Raw genomic sequence first — 20,016 nt, 5'->3', positions numbered from 1 at the left:
TCCCAGCAGCCTGCGTAAGTTTTCAGGAAGGGTTTTAATCTGGCTCACAAACACGGAGAGAACTGTTTCAAAGGCACTGTCATAGCAGTTATCCCATCTGCAGTGCCTGACTCACCGCTGAGTTCTCCCTCCTGCATTAATGCTAACAATGCTTTTCATTTAAGCCCTTCATTTAAAGGACTTGCTGTATTAAACTGTACCTCAGCTAAGCAGAAAGAAGGAATGAAGAAAAAAAGACCTCGTATTTTTCCCCACTTCTTTTCATGTACCACTCTGGTAAATGTACTGCTGCCCACTTCGGAAACCACATTCCTGCTGCAGGTCTGCAGGCCCTGAGACGTTCAAAGCCAACAAAGGCACGAATGAGAGAACATTACCTCCGTCTGGAAACCCTCCACCAGGATGGCCACCAGCAGGTTGAACAGAACGTAATTCCCAAATGTCATGAGGGCAATGAAGTAGAGCGCTGCCCAGGAGGAAGTAGATGCCATGCCATTGTAGAGCACCTTGTTCCAGTCTTCCTGGGTCAGAATCTGCAAAGAAAATGTCTCAGGAGCGTGGAGACAGAGAGCAGCATGCTGGCATCTGCCCTGGGTGAGCAGCAAAGCACCCCAGGCTTGGACATGACCCCGAGCTATAACTAATGTCCATATTTCAATGCCTCTGCAATGGCTCCACCAAGCCGTGCCATAGCTGTCCCACCCCCACAGCCCCAAAGGGCAACAGGTCGGGCTGCTCTCTGCTCAGTACCTGGAAAACAGTGACGATGGCCCAGAGCAAGGAGTCGAAGTTCTTCCTGTCGGGCAGAGTGTCGCCGTCCCGCTCAGAAGCGAACTTGCAGCCAAAGAGGTGCATCCCCAGAATGCTGCGAGGAGAGAGCAGTGCTGAGCAGGGCTGGGCTGCAGTGCTGCCGCTGCTCCCCAGCCCCAGCAGAGCCCTTCCATTCTATCTTTTAAAAGATGAATCATTCCCTCAATGAAAAGCACACCTCGAGAATGTGCAAACTGAGAGCAAATTTGGGTCAAATCCGTTGCATGGCTTCGAAAAGCAAGCCCGTTCCTTCCCCTTCTTTTCCTTTGTTTTGTCAGTCACAACATTTTGTTTCAGCTCTTTCTAAACAAAATGTTTTGACTTTCCGCTTTGCGATGACACAATTTTCTGCAAAACAGGCTTAAACTGAGCGGGGAAGACAAAAAGGGATCCTGAGAGAAGCCTGAATGGAGCATATCAGGGGGCTCACCACATCTTTTCTGATTTTGACATGAAAGCAGAATACCTTTCATTTCACATTGATGCTAAAGGAATAATTTGTCTTCCCCTGCTCTCGGCCAGTAACCTGAATAATCACATTATTCACAGCTCCGTTCAGCATCGCGGCAGCAAACAGTGCTTTGGAGCAAAATGCCTCACTGGGGAAAGGATCATTACTGTGCAGAACAGCTTTCATCAGCCTTCCAGCACTGGGACACCAGAGGAGTGGCTGCTGCACGGCTTGAGTCGAAATCCAGACCCGAATCCAAAATTCCAGAGCTCCCCCAAACCTGTTTCTAGCATTCCTACCGCAGAACTTCACTCCTGTGAGGAGGCCGTGCCAGAGCAGGAGCACCATTTTGGCTGCTTTTATTTTAGTAACTTTGCCCCCTTCCTTAGCAACATTCTCAGCTGCATGTAATGGGACAGATGTCTCGGGGTGGTGTCAAGGAATCATCCAGATGAAGGATTTTCCTTGCAAATCATCTCATGAAGACAGATGTCTCGTTCGGCCAGAACTAAAAGAAGATTGTCATCAAGCCACTGCTCTGGGACTCAGATCAGAAATGCTCCAGTACGGTCCTCTCACATCCCCATGGGATCCCACCGAATACCCCGGAATGAAGAGCTCTCACCAAGCACCCACCTAAATATGAAGATGAAGAGCATCAGTAGCATGCAGAAGGTGGCCACGTTGTCCATGGTCTTCATGAGGACAACAAGCTGCCGCTGCAGAGCCGGCATGAAGCGCACCAGCTTCAGAACCCGCATGAGCCGGAAGGTCCGCAGCACTGAGAGCCCCCCGCCTTGCTGCCCCACGATCTCCCACACACTGAGAGGAAAAGTGATCGTTGTGGGATGGGCAGAGAACACCTGGCTCAAAGGCATTGGGAGAAGAAGCAAAGGAGAGGGGAGAATTCGGAGGGAAGAGAGATAGGGAGTGGGAAACCCTCCCCAGACAGAGAGGAGCTCTCAGTGCCAGCTGGAGCTGAACCCACCAGGGCCAGAAGCCCTCAGCTGCAACCACAGTCCTGTATGTGACCGAAAGCAGTTATTTAACCAGGCATTGGTTGTGCCATTTGGGTCCCAGACTCTCTCAAGATGGACAGCTTTCTGTGTGGGCCTCTCTCTGACCAGAAAATGACCAGAAAATAACCCTAAAACATCTATCAGCAATTGTGTCTAATTACGTTAACTTACAGCAGAGAGAAGTGTCATAGGAAGGCAGTTATGCCCACTCACCATTACATTCCATTTTAATGAGCTAGCCAAATGAAGGGAAATGCACGTAAAGAAAGCTCTAGGTTTGTACCTAATCACCACGATGATCCCATCAAAGATGTTGTACGGGTTCTTAATGTAGCCAAAGGGGCCATAAACAAGGACTTTGAGCAGCATCTCCAGGGCAAAGAGGCTTGTGAAGACGATGTTGCTGATCTCCAAGGCGTTGGTGAGCTCCTCTGGCTGGGAAAGAAGGGGAGGAATGGTTCATTGTCCATTTGTTAGGCACAGGCACACTTACACCTGGAAATATAGCCAGTCTAAATAGTACAAGAGTAGGAACACTGAGGCTGATGGTAGCAGGGCAATGTGGCAATAGCTCACTTGAAGCCCAGGAGAGAGAGAAGGAAAACACCATTAGTTATTTCAGGTTTATACATCCATTGGAAACTGAGGAAATAAATCCAGACGTGGAATTAATGTAAATCTCAGCATTAGCAGCAGGTTTATGTCCGAGTGTCACAAAACAAAAGATTTAAGCTAAACCTTTCTAGAGCAGAGGCTTTGGATGCTGTCACTGAAACACCTCCAACAAAGCTCACTATCAGGAGACCTGAGCACCACTGCTGCAGAAGGGGCCCAATCCTGGTGCTTCAGTCAGGCAACTGAAAACAGAAGTAAGAAAAAAACCAGCAAACGGACTTCCAGCAATATTGGACCTAAATTAATGCCTTTGGTGTTTTCCTGACATACTTCACAGAGGGTTCCCAACAATGCCTGCAGACACCGAGCGCTGTGCTTTCCATGGCAGGTGGGCGGGCATAATAGGAAAACATAGAGCAGAAGACAAAACTGATGCTGTAGTGGGATCAGACTTCACCACTAGCATCATCAGGAAGAGGTCTGCAAGCCCAAAGCACAGCCACCAGCACAGCACAGCCATGGGGCCACGTGAACTGCAGGTCCCAGCCCCAGCAGGCGGTATGGGAGCCCAAAGGCTTGGTGTCACCATCCTGCTCAGAGCATCATCGGCTCTGCTTCAGAGACAAAAGAAACCAAAGGTTCTACAGTTATATGCTGTCTATAAACAGTTAAATCTCCATGGACTTCCAGCCCCCGCTGTTTCTGTGTGTTGAAGTCTCCAGGCACAGCTGGCCAAGCCCGTTTAGCTCCAGTTCCTCCACCCCAATGCGGTGGCAGCTGGGGAACCAACTGCTCTGACGTTATCTCAGCAGTGCAGCAGTCCCGGAGGACCTGCAGAGGTCCCGGTGGGACTCTGTGATGACAAAGCAGCAGTCCCCAGGTGGCAGAGCAGGAAATGGCAGCATCAACAAAGAAAAGCAATTGAAAAGGAGAAAAAGGGGACTTGAAAGCTTCCTACACCTCAAACACCCTGGTGGACAAGCATCCCCTTGGCTAGCATCTGCCAAGCACCCACCTGATATGAACTAGTGCTCAAGTGCCAACACCTTGGCTCTCAATATTAAACACAGCACTGGTTTAACATTCCATCCCTATGGGAACACTCACACATAAGTAACAAACATGCTGGGAACCAAGTTGCACCTCAGGACAATTTCAAATAGCTGAAAGTCTACATCAGTCCCAAAAAATGCCAGCTTGTATAGAAGTGCCCCCATGCCACAGCAGTAGAGCTCTCACTATTGCAGCAGCAGTGCTATAGGAAAAGCAGCGCACTCCTGGCATGGCCCTGTGGAGCCCTGCTGGTGTCTGCCATGTGCCCACCAGCAGCCCACCCTCCCTGCTGGGTTGTACCCAAAAAGCCACCTGCCCTCTGCTGCTGCTCCACATGATCTTTCCTATTTCTTTCGCAGGAAAATGATCCAAACACCTGAGATGCTGAGCACACATTATGAAAGTGGAGCAGGACCTCCTGAAACTAAATGGAGAATTAATACCAAAAACCTGAGATTAATGGTTCAAACAGACTGAAAGAGGCAGGGAAGCCCCCTCTCCTTGGGCAGAAGAGGTGCATCCCCAGCACAGCCCCGTGCTGCCACAGGGAAGGAGCATCCCAAAGAATTATCTGCAATGGGAAACAGCACATCCCAAGGCAGCGGATGGGTGCTGTGAGCTACTCAGAGGGTTTCCTTGGGGTGCTCCCACGTGGGTGATTCCCTTCATCCACTGGTGCAGCTCATGGGGTTCCACTTGGCTCCACATCCCTTCCAGGGACACACCACTGCTGTGCCATGTGCAGTGCTGGGAATTATCTGTGGGGATGGAGGTGGGCTGAGTTGTGTGCCCGCCTGAGGGGATGCTCACCCTGCGGGGACTCAGAGCCTGGGGGCACCGCCAAACCCCAGCTATAGGACTCCCAAGGAGACACAGACACATGGAGATAATGAGGCTGCTCAGAAGCTGCTGCTGCCTTTGGGAAATCACAGGTATGTCTGAAACATCCTCCCTTTAGCAGCATTAAAATCCTGTGGGTAAGTGGCCTGTCCCATCCAGTGGGAATTAAAACTGTCATCTCAAAGTAGACAGAAGAGTTTCAGATATGGCCAACTCCAATGCTTTGAAAGCCCTGTCTTCCATGTCAGCCTCTATTCCCTCATCCATTTGCTCTGTACCGCAGATTAGAATAGGAAAATATAAATAAGTCAGCCTGAAGAAGAACACGGAAACTTTAGTTCACAGAATGTTCAAATGGATGCTTCAAATATCTCAGATAATATATTTAGATATATATATATATAAATATATATTAAGTGAAGTCTGTTAATCTCCTCATTAGTGGCAGCAGTGATTAATTACAACGAAAACACCCTATGATTAAACAAGCAGCACTCAGAAGGAGCGAGATACAACTATCAGCTCATCCTCCATAAATCCAGAATGGTGTCTCCTGGACACTCTCCCCACCGGACACACAGACGTGGTGCCCTGGTTACATCACCCCCTGTTAGCTCTGTGTTTGCGCAGTGTCAGTGTGTTGTCGTACCGCACGGCACGTTGATGAGAGCTGGCAGCACATAAAACAGGAGAAGCAGCAAACAAACACCATGCAGAAAAGCAACACAGCGGGGAGGGGGACATGGGAAGGGTGAGGCAGGCTGAGGGCATGGGCATGCAGAACACCCCAAATTCGACTGTAGCAGAAGGAAAACATCCATCCCATTCACCTCCCTTCCCCCATGCCAGCTTGGAGCAGCATCCTGAGCCTGACCCAGTGCTCACATGGGCTGCACTCTCCCATTCCCCACAATGGGGTGATGGAAAGCTACCAACCACCCTGGCACACCTTGCAGAGAGCTTGCGAGGCTTTACTTCCTGCCCCCTCCTCCAGCCATGACAGCAAAATGACTGTGCCATGACCCAGGGATTGGAATCAATGATCCTTAATGGGTCCCTTCTAACTTGGGCTATTCTGTGGTCCTAGGGCACACAATGCCCATCACAACTGGACCTACTCACACAGGGTCCACATGGGCACACCTGGAGTGGTTGCGCCCTGCCAAGGGGTGTCTGCACCCTGCCCAGAAGCACCCCAGTGGCCTTCCCCTCTATCTATCTCCTCAACAACAAAACAGAACACAAAAACCTTCCATTCTCCAGTGCAAAGAGGTGCTCAGGGGGTAGCGAGGGCCTCGCTGAGCCCAGCAGAAAGCATTGAGGACAGCACACAAACTCCTGAGCTGTTCCCCAACTGCAGAACAGAGCCCTCCTGAAAGCATTTCCATGGCAACTAGAGAAAAATACCACAGAAAGAAAATAACAACCTCAGCTATTTCCCAGGAAACACCAACATTTTACTGAGTCATCACTTGCAGATTTTATATATATATATATATATATATATATATATATACATTAGAAAAATCAAACAGGTCACAGAAACAGGTGAATCTCCTCTCTCCTCAGCCTGATCCTCCCACCAAGGCCTCTCTGCACTCCCTGATGTGTGCACTGCATCCTCCTCAAGGCCTGAGCAAGACCTGGGGCAAAACACAAGGAACTTGGATGAAGGGAAGCAGCCATCAGTCAGCAAAATGCCCTGTTTCACGCTGACTGCCCATCACTTGAAGCTGACAGCTGGCTTCAGCAAGAAGCAGATGGACAAGTCGCCCAGGTCCAAGCTGTGCTGCGAGGCTTTCCCTACAGATCCTTTGCCAAAATGGCTAGAAAGAAGAATTTCCCTCTTGGAAGAGGCTTGGGAAGCAGCAGGATGGAGGGTTCATGCTCAGCTCCTCCACCCACCACACCCCTACATGCATTTCCCCACAGCTGTGCCTCTTCACCCACCCCACAACTGCACTGAGAGCCTGAGGGCACCACAGTGTACCACCCTGCCCCATAGACCTGCAGTCCCATAGCCCCATAACCCCACACCTGCTCCTTTCAGCCACAGCAGCTGCTCTGCCTGAACTCCTCATCTCCCCCAGCCTGAGATCTCAGGATGAGTATTATCTCGGAAAATGCAAGAGAAACACGGAGCAGCTCATCCCTGCGCCAGTTTCGGAGGAGCTTAAGCTGAACAAAAGCTGCGTTTCCACTTGGTCACACCTTGTAAGCACTTGAGATTTAAAGCCCTCTATTTCTAGTTAAGCTCCACCAAGTTTCCAACTTATCTCCCCATTAGTACTTGAGAAATACAAAGGGGAGGGAGGGCAAAAAGACGCAGGGAAGGAGCAGGCTGTGCGGCACCTGCACAGATCTGAGATCACCTTCTGGCACCCAAACAACATCCCTGGTGCTCACAGGCAGCTGTGGGGGAATGCTGGTGGTTTCCTACCGTCAGCAAAAGCATGTTCATAACACAGAGCTGAAATCTGGGGCTGAGCATGGACACGGGCTGACCTCCATCAGGGAACCTGGGAAGATGAGAGGTGATGCCTGGGAGAGCACAGAGGAAGCTGCAGTCAGGGCATGAAAGCTGGGGCACTCCCGGGCTTTGCTGTGTGCGGGCTCCCACCCGGGGGTCACAACCACAGCCTTTAAAGCTGAGCGGATAGGAACACCTGACTATCTGCAGAGCAGGGCTGCATCATCTGCACAGGGATGGAGCCATCTCCAGAAATCATCTTGTGATTTGGCCGAGCAGTGCCTGCTGTAGGCACCAGCAGAGCAGTGATAGCATGGGGTGCTGATGGCAGCTGAAACAACAGCTGTGCAGGGTGAGACCGGGCAGCACGAGGAGCTCCGATGCACTGGGGAGGATTGATGCTCACAACTCCCATCTGCAGAGCTGAAGGAGACTTCAGGGGATGTCGCAAACCTGCATCAGTTCATCCACAGCACATGCAGAGAACTGAATTGTCTGATAAGAGCTCAAACGTTTTCCTGCTGCGCGAAATCTCTTTTAATTCTCAGAAGATTCCATCTCCAAAACTGGGATTAAGACTGCTGTATGGGCAGGGCGCTGCTGTGAACACACCTGAGGACTCAGCTCTGCAGGAGATTGGGAGCAAGTCCATTAACAGACACGGGTTCCTACAAGACCTCATAAACCCCTCACGGCGCTGAGGAGTGGGAGAACCCGAGGTCCAGAGAAGGAATTACCCCCAGTGACAAACAGCCAGCTGGTTCTGAAGGCAGCCATCCCAGTGATTAACAGCTCCGATGCCTTCCATTAGCATCGATTTGACTCCCCTGGTCTCCAACAATAAACTGTTAATAAGAGTAATTCTGCTGAAGCAAGAGCTAATTGAATACAACACGTGCAAATCTATAGGGCACCTTGTTTTCCTGCAGGCTGAGTGCCCTGCGCAGCTGCAGTGCTGGGAAATTGGGATGTCGCCTGCTCTGAGCCAGCAGCTTCTGAGGGAGGGGAAGCCTCAGCCGCTGCCAGAGCTCAGAGCTTGGCTGGGATGAGCTGGCACGGGGCTGGGAGATGTGTCACAGAGTTAAATAGAGACATGGGACATGCACCAAAGTGGAAGCAGAACTGTCTCTAGGAAGCAAAGACATGCATGAATGCAGGACTTCACAGGCTCCTGGGAAGAGCATGCACTGCCCAGGGAAGGGAATCTCCTTGGTACAGAGGGACACATGCCCATGCACAAGTGTCTTCCTGGATCAAAACCTAACAGATCAGATTTATAGGGGGAATTGTCAAATTGCAAGCTTCGTAGTGACAGGATCAGGACAGGCTGCTGACACAGGGCTAAGGGAGCCCAGCACTGCCTGGCACTGATGTGGTGCAGAGCTGGCACTGCCCTCTGGGATGGATGGTGCCTGGGGACAGGACTAGTCTCTGAGTCCCTGTGCCAGTGGGACACAACCCAAGTGCCACCTTGCCACCAGGCCGTGGGGTTCCCACTGCAGGTGACCCAAGCAGTGGGAATCCCACAGGCTGCAGCTCATGTGATCCTCCACCACCTTTTCAGGAGGCAGAGGAACACTTGGAAGGACCCCATTTTGGCACACAGGGATGGCCAAGTAGCAGTTCCATGTAGAATCATAGAAGCTTAAAGATTGGAAAAGACCACTAAGATCACCAACCACCAGCCCACAACCACCATACCACTAAGCCACATCTCTCAATGAGATATCTACTGTTTTGAACACCTCCACAGATGGTGACTCCACCACTTCCCTGGCCAACAACCCAGCAGCTGTCCTCCTGGGATCAAAGTGCTTCTGAACCCCAACACAATCTCCATGCTGCACCAATGGGTGCAGAACTGCTCATGTACCCACAACCTGCTTGGGGCTCAGGACACAAACAGGGACATGTGAAGCCTTTGACACCCACCTGCCCTATGCAAATCCTGAAGTCCCTGGTAAGGTAATAACCACCAGCTCCGTTCTTCCCCTCACACTGACTTCAGGCAGAAGTACATAAACACAGCTGAGGTGACTATTACAGATGCTTGAACCTGCAGCTTAATGGCTGCTCCATGCCAGCGGCTTTCCTAAATCAGCTGCACTTGGTGACCCTCCCGCCCCTCTTTCCATCACCCTGGATAGCTGGGAACGAGACACCCTGCACTGCTGAATTGGAGGCTGCCATGTTCTGCAGCCTCTCCTATGTACATCAATAGGCACTGTAACCCATTCCACCAGAGGTCTTCCCTGTGGCACAGATATTTCTGTGCCATAGCAGCTATGAGATGGTAGTGGTACCACTGATAAACACTGCATCAGCTGTGCCGTCACACACCCGGCACCTGCAGCAGGACACAGCAGGACTTCAGCTTTAGATGCTGCTGTGAGCTCAAAGCCTCAGCAGGGCCCCTTCCTCCTGAGAGGAGGAACAGCCTCCCGCTGCCGTGAGCTGCACTCCCTGGATGCTGTCCCAAAAAGCCATTCCCCTTCATCAGCCCTCCAATTTGCTTTCAAAAATTGAGGAAAAAAAAAGCATCTGTAGAGGTCTGAATGATTTCCTCTTCCTTCCCACAGCCCACAGGTTGGGTTCTGCTGAGATCCAAACCCCCACACTGTGGCCTCTGTGGCTTTGGAGCAGCCAGTGAGGACCCTTGGGTTGGGACCATGGCTCCTGCTCCTTACAATGGTGAAACGCCGCAGAGACAGCGGCTGAAATTCAAGCTCTATTCAAACAAACGGAGATGTGGGGAATAGTTCATACCGAGCGGGTTCAGACAAGGAAAATCGGAACAGCCAGGCAGCTCAATGCGAACCAGACTTTAAAAACAAAAACAAAACCCCGAGCCCTTCCTTAAGGAAGCTCTCACCGAATTCTTTCCCCTGCTGAGAAGTTCAGCATCACGCCTTGCTCTGAGCCTCTGCATTTCACTCCAAGGAAAGGCTTGAAAGAAAGGAAAGCAGCACATTGTGGAGTGCAGCCTGGCTCACTTCCAGGGCTGGGGGGAGCACAGAGCAGGAGCCCTCTGGCTGAGCAGCACATTTTGCTCCTGCACTATGGCAGAACAAGCCTTCGTAAAGCCCCAGCATCGCTGCGGGGGCTCAGCTTCCCTAAGGCGAGTCAGTCGATTGGTTCAGCATCGTATTTTAAATCCCTCAGAGCCTACCCTGAAATCACCTTTCTATTTCCCTACCCAAAGCTAACAGTTTCTACCTGCATTTTGCTCCAGCTCCGTAGCAAAACAAGCTCTTTAGCAGTCACATCAATAATCCGCAGCAATCTGCTTGTCGTTCCCCTGATGGAAAATTTCACACCGCTGCCCAGCAGCAGCACAGCACTGAGTGCTGCCCCTGCTCGGACCTCTGCCTTCCTCCCATGGCAGAGGCACAGCTGGCTGCACAGCCTGCACACAGCACACCACTGCGCCCTGCCAGCTGCACCCGGTGCTCACACACACACACCAGAGCCACATGGAAGCAGACGGCCCCATGCCAGGCAATAAAGTCAGCCAAAGTGCTGCCCAGCAGTGACTGAAGGAGCTCAGAGGAAAACCAGCCCCTGGGGAAATGGCCCTTGCAATGATATTACTGTAGGTGGTGGTCTATAGAGGAGAGGTTTGGGATGGGAGGTTATGAGGAGGGGGGTGAAGCCCATGGGATGAGGACCTGGGTGCTCATTTTGGCCTGGATGACTGATGGAGGAACACAAGCAAACAGCAGGAGCAGGTAAGGAGCAGTGTTTTCAACACCCCCCAGCTCCTATTAATTTCAGTGTGCTTTCAGGCTGCTGCTGTCTTCCTAAATATCCCAGCTGACCATCTTTGGGTTGTGTCAGCTAGATAAGTGGCTGTGAAAACTGTTCCAGCCTTTCAGGCATGAAGCAGGGCCCTCCTGGATACCAAGGCAGGATTCAAAGCCTCCAGAGGAGTTCACTTCTTCTCCCTGCCTGTAGTGGGGACCTTGACTGATCAGCACCGGGATGCTCTACTGGTCCAAGAACTGCCGGATCCCACAGAACCAGCACATCCCAGTCCATCCCACCCCTCCCACAGCACACAGCTGCTGGGGTATCCTGTCCCCTCCAGCACTGTGCTGGTAAGGAACACAACACTTTTGACAGGGCATCATAAAACATGTCCTGAAAGTATTTATCCTAATACAGCTTGGTGTGCTCAGGGCTGCCTTGTGTAGAAAAAAAAACCCAAACCAAACCGGAAAGGTAAATTTTCATTAAGTAAGCAGAGAGATTAATATAGAAATTCACAGAGTCAAGCACTCTTTGAGCCCCATCACCTCTCTGCAAACAATCACCCAATGAAGATAAATTTGACGAGGCTGATCACCTGCACATTTAAGAAGGGCTCTTATAAAAGAAAAATCTCATGTTTCAGTGTTTACCATCCCTGCAGAAAGGCCTGCTCCAGCATTTCTCCACTCCAATTCCTGCTCTCATAGCTGTCAGATTATGAAACTGCAGACTATAAGCTTCTCAAGTGAACAGAAAAACACCTCTCTGTTCTCTGCCGCCACTTTAAGCAGATGAACTAATAAAAACAGGCTCAGCTATGCACTCTGAGTGCCTGGGAGAAAGGAATCTGGAACAGTAGTAGCTTCAAAATACTGTCAGAGAAAGCAACCACCCACAGGATCTGGAGTCCCCCACGCACATCCGCTTCCTTCACCTTGTTACCAGAAAACCACCACAAAAATCTGCCTTTTGCCATCTACCTGCCTGCCAGGGCACAATGCTGCTGGAGCAGAGGTCAGGATTTTCTCCAAGACAAAGAATTAAGGAGTTGCACTGTTGCCCTTAAGGAAACAAGCCAGGAGCCTAACCATTCCATCCATCCATCCATCCCTCCAAGCACCTATCCCATCCATCTACCCTTCCTCCAGCCATCTATCCATCCATCCACCCATCCCATCCCATCCACCCATCTATCCCAGCAGGACGGTTTCCATGCACACAACAGTAGTCCACAGCAGCACCTCCTGAAATGCTGAATGGGTGACCAGCTTTGGCCTCCCACTCCTGGACAATCCCAGCAGATCTGCTGTCACTTTCCATGCACTCAGAGGAGACATGCAAACTGTGATCAGTTTCCGTAAGCTGTCTCCCTGCAGGTTCCCAGGAGATGAGCTTTATTTCTAAACAAACACGGACTCATGGAAGGTTCCCCTGCAGCTCTGTGAGCATCTCTGTGATGAGTGGCTCCCCACCTGTGGGACTACAGGAGCACAGCTACTAATGCATGCTGAAAACAAAGGTTAGCCAGCCAGACTGCATTAGAACGTCACAGGGAAGGTGCTGGTTTGAAGGGACACATTTAGCACATCTGAGTCTCCCTGGCGTTCAGGCACTGAGGCATTAATACCACAGGAGGACATGGGATTTGGAGCCACTCTGCAGCCACCACCACTGGCACTGAGGGCAGGGAGGAAACATCTGCACTTTCAGCAAGTGCAAAATGTGCCAGAAGGAGAATAAACAGCAATGACCCAGAATGCAAGGGGTTCCCAGAAGGGGCTGGCGTGGGACAGGGAGAGCCCCAGCACCCCAAGCAGCTGCTGGGGCCGAGCAACAGCATGTGTGCAGCAAGGTTGTGCAGCATCTCAGCACCCAGAGTTGTGGCTTCCCCAGCACAAAGCACACACCTGCAGGAACCAGCCCAGCCCATGCAGCATCCGTGGGGCTCAGGGTAGGGGAGCAAAGCAGCCATGAATGCAGCTACAAAAGGGACCAGATGGTGCCTTCTGGGGGCAGAGCTTGTCATCCCTATGGAGACACTTTAGAGTGGCAACCTCTTTTCTTAATGACAATATAGAGGGAAAAGCTCTGCAGGAGGCGCAGCCGCCTCTTGCCTGCAAGAACTGTGCTAATAGAGTGAAGGAATGGCCTGTGATGAGTCTATTTTGGATTCATCACACTGCTGCTGCAGCACTCACCAGGGAGCTGAAGGCATTTGTTACTTCCTCCCCTGGGATGGTAAATTCAATAGACCTTCTGCCTGCTGCTGCACTGACCCCAGCTGCCACGTGGCTGTGGTGCCGGCACGAAGCTGAGCATCCTTGGGATGCGGGTTGAAGGATGCAGGACGGAGTGAGGGCAGCCAGCTCACCTGCTCGTGGTACTCGATGCCCATGCTGAGCGTGTTGATGAGGATGGCCACCATGATTCCACGGCCAAAATATTTGCTGTCCACGATTTTCCGGAAGGTCTCACACACCACACGCCAGAAGGCCAGCACCCGGCTGCTGCTCCTGGTCCAGGCTCGGCCACGCTGTGGGTCCCGCTGGTCGCTGTAGTGGGCATCCTGTGTGAACTCATACACTCCCTCGCTGTCTGAGTCTGTCTCGTTGTCTGTCTGCTCAGCCTCGTTGGCCAATGCCTTCAAGCAGTAGGGGCAGCTCTCGGGGCTGCGGGAGCTGCCATCCAGCTTGGTGCAGGAGCTGGTAATCTTGCAGGAGCTTGGGCAGGGACCTGCAATGCCAACATTTAGGCATGCCATTAGCCAGGACAGGAGTAATACCCTATGCACAGTGACAGCAAAATGTCGTGCTCAATAGAACAGGCCACCAGAGCCTGCAGAAAGCAATCATCTCCCACAGCCCTGGCACATGGTGCTGCAATTAGCAGAAGCTTCACCACCAGCAGAACTCCCTTCCTGCTCCAGCTGGTTGCAGATGCTCCAAAATCCCCAGCTTCCCCCTGCTCCCGGCTGCCAGGTGGCTCCTAGGATGACAGCAGCAGTGAAATGTTCTCCCTGGCACCAGTTGCAGAAATCCATGCAGCAGCATCAATGCAAACCCAGCAATGCTGCAGCTCAAAGCCCAGATTTGGGAATACAGTATGTGACTTTCCCTGTACACATCCTGCCTGGAAAGGCCAAATCCTGCAGTGTTCAGGCCACAGTGATGGGGCGCAGATGGCATTAGCTGTCTGAGAAAGCCTGGCCTGGAAACACTTCTTGGAGCCTAAATGTATTTGAGCTCAGTTGGCTCATGCTCTGAAAGCTCAAGATGTGGAAGGGGAATGAGCACCTTGCAGGAAAGGGGTCAAACCCTGGCTTTGGGAGAGCTGCACTTTGTTCCTGATGCTGTTTCAGTCTTCCTGAGTTGGGGAGCGAAAGTATGTGGGGAACACAGGGATCTGGGGAAGGAACCCTCTGATCACAGGATAAATAGCATACTGGGAAAAGACTGGGAAGAGAAAGAAAACGGGTTCATTACAAACAATCATTTCCCTTGGATTGGTTGAAACCTCCCTCCTGGTTTGGGCTGAGATGCACTGGGTTGGTTGGAAGATTCCCATTGGCCTCACCTCGAAATCCGTCACCTTTATCCGTAACGTGGACCGAAAGGAACCCTGGAAAGGTGTAGTGGAAAGAGAAAAGAATGAGGGTGGAGCTCCCATTTCTGCTTCAGAGCCACGTTCTGACCCCAGCCCCGCACTCACCTGTGCTCTGCGTCTCCAGCAGCTTGTGCATGGTGCTGTAGGGCCCAGGTGGGATGTTCAGCCCACTCAGTGTGCTGCTGCCAGCCCCCACCGCTGCCTCCCCCAGGTTCTTCTCCTTCCGCGCCTCATGGGAGGTGCTGGGGTGCACCGTGGGGTACACCTTGCTGCCCATCACCACGCTCCTGGGGATGTCTTCTGGGCTCGGCTGCGGGGGGGCTGCCCTGCAGCGCACTGGCTCCACATGGCAGTCAGCATGGTAGATGCTATGGACGGATTCAGTGCCGCTGGCCGTGGTGGTGGAAGCCATGTGGGGGTTTGGGGCCGATGGGGGAAGCATCAGCCTGTTGGTCCCATTGTGGAGAGAGCCAGTGTCCACATCGCTGATCTCCGGGCTGGCATGGGGCGCCCGCAGGTTCCCATTGCCCAGGTGGTAGTGGTGGTGGTGATGGTGGTGGTGGTGGATGAGGTGATGCACCGAGGATCTCCTCCTGGAGCGACGCTTGCCAGCGTGCCGCTCAGCCCCCGCTTTGCTGGCAGGGCTGGCCAGGAAGCCCATCCTCACACCTGCCACACGGTAGAGCTCCACCAGCTGCTTGCTGCCCTTCCGGGCGATGTATACCAGGTACTTGAGGAGCTCGTCATAGCAGCTGCCTGGCTCCGAGAAGCTGGCCAGGGTGCTGGCATTGGACAGGTAGCGTACCCGCTGCTCCTTCATCAGCTGGCTCTCACGCTGCTTCGTCTCGGAGAACTGTGTGGCTATCACCACCAGGCAGAGGTTGATCATGAAGAAGGAGCCCACCTACAGGGATGGAAACCATCAGCCCCAGCCACTCCCACCCCACAGCCCTGCCTGGCCCCACATCACCAGGCACACAGACCCCAGTAAGAGCCCCAACCCCCAGGACTCCCACACCAGGGCTCCGCAGAGGACATCAGAGATCAAAGGCAGGAGGAGATTATTTTGACAAAAAGCTTTTGCTCTTTTAAGAGGGTGTTTTTCTCTCTCCGCAGACGGCAGTTGTAATTATTGCAATTAGTGGCATTACGATGAATGTGCTGAGCCTTCCCGATAGGAGCGTTTTTTCTGGCAGCATGTGGGTAGCTTGTGAGCAGATCCCTTCCCCTGCTAACGGGATTTGCAGGTTACTGTTACGCAAGGGCATCAGCAGGCTGCAGCCACAGCTCGAAGATCCCAGTGCCAGCCCAGCTCCCACCAGGTCCTGCTTTCTGCAGATGCCAGCCTGGACCGCAAAGAATTTCTGACGTTCTAATGGGCTCTCATGCACCACCAACATTACTGCACAGCACCCAGGAAAGCAATGCTTCCCTTCCCCTCCATCCTTATGGGAATGCAGAGGGTGAGGGGTTCCTTCTTTTGGGGGGAAGCTAACAGATGAACCACAAAAAAGCACTGTGGACAAAACAGCCTTCTCATCAGGGTTTGACGAGGATCAGAAACCAATGGCCCAAAGGAAGACATGCAACTATTTTGTTGGATTTAGGCCAATTAGACAGGAAAAGAGGGACTCATCTCACTTATCTCAGCCACATCTGAGTGAGGCACCTAATGATCCTTTAGAGTCAGGAGAGAAACAGGCGCATCAAGTCTGCAATGCATCTAATTTATTTTGAATGTCTACCTTAGGAGCAGATGAATCACCTCCTAAAGCACCTATTTTTCTCTCCTGATGCTGAAGGGAGTCTAGACAACCAGCTCCCCATCACAACAGGCATTGCTGCTCGCAGCCCATCACAGAGCCCACCCCACAGAGCTCTTTGCTAGCTCTGCTGTGGATGGGTGCAGTGATACCATAGTGAGGGTGGGCTGTGGGCAGGAATCCCTTCCTCCTTTCTCAGCCTGCACTCTGATGTTTGGGGCTGCCTCCCCTAAATGTCCCTTCTGCACCTGCTGGGCACTTGGATACAGGGGAGCTCCTGGCCAAACTACCCCTCCCGTCCCCCCAGATCTGAAAATATGATGGGGAAATTTGCCTGTTTTAAACTTAAATTCAAGGAAGGTAGGGTAGAAGTGGAGGACAAAGAGAGAGGTGTTACAAGCAACAGCAAGTGTATCTACCGGAGCTTAAGAGCATCTTTCCTTCATGTTTTCTACCTCTCCCACATGAGAGCAGGCTTTACATTCACTGTGCTCTCTGTCTGACCCTCTGGGTCACTCCACAAACGCACGTCCCCACGAGGCCACTCACAATGATCAGCAGGATGAAGTAGATGAAGTTGTAGAAGGAGTGTGCGTCCATGACGAAGTACATGATGTCCACCCAGCCCTCCAGTGTGATGACCTGGGGGGGCAGACAGGGCGGAAAAACCCATCACAGCTGCATCACAACACCAAGGGAGCAGGCAACATCACTGCCTGTTCTTATGCCCACAGCTGGCCTCAGAGCAGTGCCAGACACCAAGGAACCAAAAACCACCCTCACTCATACTACCCATCCCATGTTGCCATCTGCCCACAGCAAGGGCTGCATTCAGCCCTTCTTTTCCAGGTGGACTTAAAGACAACTTCAGCACAGTGCAGAAGGAAGAGCAGGCTCTACACAGTCCTGCACTCACAGCACTTGGGCCAGGCTTTTGTCCATGGAGGCATCTGAGCAAGCACCATGCTGTCTTCCTGCCATTTCCTTACACTACTACTATACATGTACAGCCTCAGGAGTGCAGTCACACAGCCCCATAACACACGGGGAGGCACAAACCCGCCCCACAGGATGGTTTCCATGCCAGCTCACCTGAAATATCGCGATCCAGGCGTAGCCGATGTTATCAAAGTTGATGGCGCCCTTGAAGGGGTTGTGCTCCCCAGCAGAGCAGTTGGTGTAGTACTGGTTCCAGTTGACACAGGACGTGTTGGTGGTGTCATTGTAGGAGTAGTAGTCCAGGGTACACTCCAGGCCCTCCTCTCTGCGTGTCGGGATGCTGCGGCAGTAGCGCATCCCATTCTCACGGGGCTGGGAGCAGATGAAGGGGTTCTCATCCTCATTCTCAGTCTGGTAATACCGCTCCAGATCCACTGTGTAGGGGCTGCAAACAGACAGAAGGGCTACAGTTTGCATGATGGGTGCAGGCAGCCAGGCATGGTGACAGCTGTAGCAGTGACAAATTCTAACGTCTTTTATTCTGCATTTTAAAGGGTTGTTGGTGTTATGGAGATTCCTTACATCTTAAAGTGCTGTGCTCTGACCAGGGGCACTGAGAGCAGGGCTTAGCCCAGCTGGGCTGCTCTGAAACAACCTTGCTGCAGTAAAATAGGAATCAATCTGCATAAGGTCCTGTATGTCTCATCCTCCTGGAGAAGCTGAGCACAGTGTGAGGACATCCACATGAACAGACCTCCCAGGTTCCTAAAGCAGTGCCTTCCCAGTGCCTGTTCAGCCCATAAGTAAGCTGTAAATTCCCTCTGAGGGTGGCCTCATCATAGCAAGCATGGCAAAAACCCTTTGGGGAGATGGAACAACCCACAGATGGCCCAAAGCTTGCCATCTGCAGAGCAAGGAGCCATCTCCTTAATGCCACCAAGACTCCCACTAAAGCTTGCAAAGACACTTTGAAGCCTGATTCAGCCCAGTTAATTCCTGCAGAATTGCCTTTAATGCTGTTCAAAGCTCATCTAAACCCCTGGAATTCTGGCTCAATTAACCAGCACCCAAACCCATCGCTTGGTTAGAGTTACTCAATGGTGAAGCAGCCCCTCAGATCTGATGCTGTTTTCTTTGCAGGGCACAGCTCTCCTGGCTGTTCTGGGAGGGCACAGGCCTCAAGAGAGCTGCTGCTCATTCTGGGTATGCGTGGAGAGGATAAGAGGTGCCCCATGCCAGCTTCGGGCTGGAGAGCTCATTGTGACACTGCTGTGTGCAAGGCAGAGATTTGGGGCTTGTAGGGTCAGCTCTGAGGAGTACGTTTGGAACAATGCACTCACACTGAGCAGCTTTGCTAAATGTATGACCAGCACCATCAGCCTTCCCGAGGGTGTTGGTGAGACAGCAAATGCCACACCAACAAACACCACCAGCTGCTGGGCAGGGTTCAGATCTCAGCGCCTTGACAAATGCAGAAAAGGTCACAGTTAATGATATGCTGCATTTACAAAGCCTGAGCTCTTTGTCCTGGCGGTTCTTCAGAGGATCTTATCAATCACACAGCTTCCCCAGCACCGGTCGAGGGCTAAGGGCAGCTCAGCAGGACACAAATGGCAAATCATCACAGTGAGCTGTGCTGGGGATGTGGTGGCATTTGGGAGCAGGGAGCACGCAGAAGGACGGGCTTATTGATGGAGGAGCATGGCTGGAGGATGCCACAGACTCACATGCTGAAGTTCTCGGGGAGGAAGCAGCGGTTCCTGAGCAATCCTGCCCACAGCTGGACCCCCACGATGCCGAAGATGAAGAAGACAAAGAAGCAGAGCAGGAGGACGTTCCCCAGCATGGGCAGCGTGTCCAGAAGCAGCGTCACCAGGATGCGCATACCTGAGGCGAAGGGAGCAGTCATCCAAGAGGGACAACCTCTGTTCCACCCATGGCCCCCACTCTCCTCACCCTCCCCACCGCAGTCCCTGGAGCCCCACAGCCCCATCAAAGCCCCCACCCATCCCAGCCCCATTCCTGGGCACCCAACCTACCCCCCTTCCCACCCTTCATCCCGAACCCCAGGTTCCCTTTCCCTCTGAAAGTTTTCTGCCCATTGCCAATCTCCTATTTCCCCGGTCCCCACTCTGACATGCCCTTGCTCATCCGTATTTCTTTCCACATTTGGGATATATTAAAATTCCCTTCCTAATTCCCCTCATCCACCCTAAATCCTCTCTCTTCCTCAAAACACGGGCAGTTTATTCTCACAAGTTCAGGAACAGCCAGTTCTGTAACAAAGACAAATTGATGGTGACTCCGACTTGACATTTACACACAAAAAAATTGATTTCGTCTGACATCTCTGTAATATTCAGCTCATCTCTCTCCTTCTTTCCCATCTTCTGCATTCTCTCGCTCACTAATATTGATTCTCATTTAAGGAAAGTCTCACTGTTGCACCCTTTGCTTTGATACTTCAGACTTTTTCCTCGCTTCCTGCTGCTGTCATCTCCTCTATCACGTTTTTCCTTCTCCTCCTCTACTGGGGAGCAACCACCACACGTCAGCTCCTAATTAACCAAAACGACTTTCCGTGGTTACTGCATTTATCATCATATAAAACTCTCTTCTCCCTGCTCCCACCTTACATTTCTATCCCTTCGCAGCAGCTCAGAAGCCAAGACAGACTACCTGGGATGTGAAAACGCATTAAGT

General features: G+C 52.0%; 1 protein-coding gene across 19 annotated transcripts in view; it reads right to left on the bottom strand.

Annotated features, from left to right (window-relative positions):
* The window catches only part of CACNA1G (calcium voltage-gated channel subunit alpha1 G), a 106,919-nt gene that overhangs the window by 57,870 nt on the left and 29,033 nt on the right, over positions 1-20,016 (bottom strand). For all 19 annotated transcript variants that reach the window (XM_072351693.1, XM_072351694.1, XM_072351696.1 and 16 more), the window contains 10 exons: positions 19,041-19,200; positions 17,467-17,758; positions 16,924-17,016; positions 14,717-15,515; positions 14,582-14,626; positions 13,380-13,741; positions 2,564-2,715; positions 1,898-2,083; positions 751-865; positions 378-533 (listed from right to left, as the gene is read on the bottom strand). In XM_072351693.1, coding sequence (XP_072207794.1) covers positions 378-533; positions 751-865; positions 1,898-2,083; positions 2,564-2,715; positions 13,380-13,741; positions 14,582-14,626; positions 14,717-15,515; positions 16,924-17,016; positions 17,467-17,758; positions 19,041-19,200 — 2,360 coding nt within the window. The remainder of the gene's footprint in view (positions 1-377; positions 534-750; positions 866-1,897; positions 2,084-2,563; positions 2,716-13,379; positions 13,742-14,581; positions 14,627-14,716; positions 15,516-16,923; positions 17,017-17,466; positions 17,759-19,040; positions 19,201-20,016) is intronic.

This window comes from Excalfactoria chinensis, chromosome 17 (assembly GCF_039878825.1).
Source record: "Excalfactoria chinensis isolate bCotChi1 chromosome 17, bCotChi1.hap2, whole genome shotgun sequence".
Lineage (NCBI taxonomy): Eukaryota > Metazoa > Chordata > Aves > Galliformes > Phasianidae > Excalfactoria > Excalfactoria chinensis.
Note: the sequence above shows the minus strand (reverse complement) of the source record. Positions and strands in the feature narration are given on the sequence as shown.